The sequence below is a fragment of the Carlito syrichta genome, unplaced genomic scaffold (genome assembly GCF_000164805.1).
Source record: "Carlito syrichta isolate Samal-C Ts95f unplaced genomic scaffold, Tarsius_syrichta-2.0.1 Scaffold305705, whole genome shotgun sequence".
Lineage (NCBI taxonomy): Eukaryota > Metazoa > Chordata > Mammalia > Primates > Tarsiidae > Carlito > Carlito syrichta.
In genome coordinates, this window is record NW_007249801.1 from 208,899 (window position 1) to 212,339 (window position 3,441).

Sequence of the window (3,441 nt, forward strand, 5' to 3'; positions counted from 1 at the left end):
GAGACCTCATCTCTACAATAAATCAAAAAATCAGTCCGGGTGTGGTAGCGCATGCCTGTAATTCCAGCTACTTGGAAGGCTGAGGTGGAAGGATCGCCAGAGCCCAGCAGGTCGAGGCTGCGGTGGCCGGGAGCGGCCACTGCACTCCAGTCTGGGCGACAGAGTGAGACTCCAACTCAAAAAAAAAAAGAAAAATGTCACTATGTTGCCCAGGCTAGTCTTGAACTCCTGGCCTCAAGTGATTCTCTTGCTGGGCCTCCCAAGGTGCTGGGATTATAGGCATGAGCCAGCATGCCTGGCCTTGTTCTTGATCACATTTTATCTGTACTGTGATCTAGAAAGGTAAAACATGGATTATTATCTCCATTTTATAGCTAAACGTATTCCCTTTCTGTCTTCCAACTATGGGCTCCATTTTGCTGTTACTCGTGCTGTTTTCTTCAGCTGGAATGCCCTCACTCAAAACCCACTGGTCAAAATTTTAATCTTCTTTGAGAGCTAATCTAAGATTCTGCTCATTCCCAGAAGCTTTTCTTTATTTTCCTAACCAGCTACATCTTTCCCGCTTTTGAAACCCAGAGCATTTTGCACTTCTTATTTCATTCAGTTGGCAGTCACTTGTATACTCATCTATCCTCTATATTAGATTGAGACCCCTTTTAGGGCAAAGACTGTGCCAGGGGGAAAAAAAAGACAGTAGTAACAATCACTAACATCTCTAAACCCTTTCTTTGTAAAGACTCTGTGCTAATACTTTACTCTGCTATTCAACATGCAGCTGCTTTGTATGATGTACCTACTTTATGACAGTCACTGATTTATGGGTTGGACACTACATTATTTAACTTAGGCCTTGCAAAAGACTGAATGAGGTAGATGTGATTATGGCCCCATTTTACAGATGAGGAAACAAGCACAGAAGGAGCAGAATAAGTAGATTACCCACACAAATTTAGTAGGTGGTGAAGCTGGAATTTGAACTCCCCCATTCTTGGCCTGTCAATTCCCTCATTCCTTTCTGCCCACTCTCCTCCCTAGCTCCCAGCAGGGTGTCTTATGTATGGAAGGGCCTGATAATTATAGGGTAAATGAATTTGAATGGAGAAGCTGAAGTTCAGAACATTTGACTTTCCTAAAGTCATAGGGCTTGTTGGGATGAAAAAAATCTGGAATTTAAGTCTAACAATTCTCAACACAGGCTTGTTTGTCTAGGCTGCCTTGTTTGTTTAGGCATTTAAAGAAGGGAGAACAAACTAGCTATGAACCTCTGTTTGTGTGAGGGTGGTAGATGCCTGTGATGAAAAAGCTGAAGATATTCTCAGAAAATTATTGTAGCAGGGGAAGTTACGAACGTGAAATGGCTCAAAGTGAAACAGAAAGAGAGTTATATGATCTAGACACTAGTCAGAATGTTGCTTTTCCTGACTTCCTTTGAACGGAATGTTCCTGGCCGAGAGCCCAGGAGTTTCCAGCATTTCAGACAACACTTTTTAAGCCTTACTCGATTCCATATTTCATAACAGGACCCCCACCATGGAACAGACGATAGAAGATCCTCCCACATCAGCTGTCTTGCTGGATCACTGTCATTTCTCTCAGGTCATCTTTAACAGTGTGGAGAAGTTCTACGTCCCTGGAGGGGACATCACGTGCTATTACACCCTCACCCAGCATTTCATTCCCCGTCGAAAGGATTGGATTGGCATCTTTAGAGTAAGTGGTTAATTTAGTACCACGTGTCGGAATCTAGAGGTGAATCTGAGGTATCTGCGTGTGTGACTGTATTCTAGGCATTATGTATATTATATGTGGCCAATTTTAAAAACCTAAACTAAGCTCCACAGCACTTTCTCCTTCATATACCAGTATGTGCTGTGGGATCCAAATTTTAGAGTTTTAAACTAAAATAAGATGGTAAAGTGATCCTGTTTTGAAAAATTTATGTATGACTTGACTGAGATGGTTGATCCCATATAATTTCTGAGACTTTAACATTACTTCCTTATTTGGTACAGTGTTTAATTTGTTTTCATGTGAATATCACACATCTGGAAAGGATGTTGAGAAGTTATCTGATCTGACATCCTGCATCTAAAATGCTTATTCCTAAATAAGTGTGTCTTGCTACTTTGTAAAGATTTTCAAGGATAGAAGGTTGAGGAGCTCCCTCAGTGACCTCTTTCAGTGTCTCCTCACCCTGTCAATTCAAGTACAGAAATGGTATTTTAAAATTTTAATTAACTTACTCTCTATAGCTCCTCCCTCCCACACGCGTCTCTCTCTTATGTATCTCACACACACCATAATGACAAATCTTCCTATTCCCAGAGACAGGAAATAAAGGTCAAATTTAAGTAATTTATATTACTGAGTCCCGTTGCTAGTGACCTTCTTTTGACACCCCAGTTTGTCATGTGCCTATTTACCAATGCTGTTCATCCTGAAATCAGGCACCATTCTTGACTGCACTGCCAAGGAGCTGTTGCTTATTCATACCCCTCACTGAATTCCTTTTCCTTGTTTGGAATATCCAGCTTGTTGATAGAGCAGTGAAACCTGGAGGTAACAAGACTGGTGTTTGGAGGCGGGAGTAGGGGATAACCAACAGGATACTGGCAGGTGTCATAACGCTCCTGTGACTATAGGATATTGAATCATCAGACTAAAAGGTGTTCTAGCACCGAACACTGACACTGCATAGTGTTGTCTGTCTTGGAAAGAAGTTGGTAGATATTTGTCTTTCCCATATGTAGCAGAGCATATAGATCAACATTGTCCAATAGAGTTCGGCATTTCCTTGTCCAGTGCAGCAGCCTAGCCACGTTTGGCTGTGAGACCCTTGTAGTGTGTCTAGTGTGACTAACTGAACTTTACATTTTATTTAATTTTAAGTAATTTAAATAGCCTCTTGTGGCTATCATATTGAACAGTGCAGGCATAGATGATAAAAAAGAGAATGATTTTTCCCAAATTACTACACTTTAAAATGTCGTCTATAACATCTTTTTCTTTCTTTCTTTTTTTTTTTTTTTTAATTTGGAACACTTTTATTTCTATTTTACTTACACTGGTGGTATTCTCCATTTAGTAACTGCCAGTGAGCACTTTACCATAAACCAAATGAAAATCTTGCACTTTTTCAAAAACAAATGTTTAAAAAGCATTTAAGAAAAGGCGCATCTTTATTTGGGATGCATCACACATTTCTGAGGTATTGTTATACATCAATAAAGAGATAATGAGCCCAGGCACGATGGTTCATGCCTGTAATCTCAGCACTTTGAGAGGCCGAGGTGAGAAGATTGCCTGAGCCCAGGAGCCCAGCCTGGGCAACATGACGAGACTTCGTCTCTACAGTAAATCAAAAAATTAGCTGGAGCCAGGCTCAGTGGCTCAGCCTGTAATCCCGCGCCTTTGGGAGGCTGAGGTGAGTGGATTTCC

General features: G+C 41.0%; 1 protein-coding gene across 6 annotated transcripts in view; it reads left to right on the forward strand.

Moving 5' to 3' along the window:
* CALCOCO2 (calcium binding and coiled-coil domain 2) overlaps positions 1-3,441 on the forward strand; it is a 30,941-nt gene that overhangs the window by 5,774 nt on the left and 21,726 nt on the right. For 3 of the 6 annotated variants that reach the window (XM_008062444.2, XM_021714686.1, XM_021714684.1), the window contains exon 2: positions 1,524-1,713. The exons of 1 other annotated variant lie outside the window; for it this stretch is intronic. In XM_008062444.2, the coding sequence (XP_008060635.1) occupies positions 1,534-1,713 (180 nt within the window). In that variant the 5' untranslated portion in view covers positions 1,524-1,533. Of the gene's footprint in view, positions 1-1,403; positions 1,718-3,441 lie in introns of those variants that run through there. 2 more of the 6 variants (XM_021714685.1, XM_021714688.1) reach the window with 2 other exon arrangements.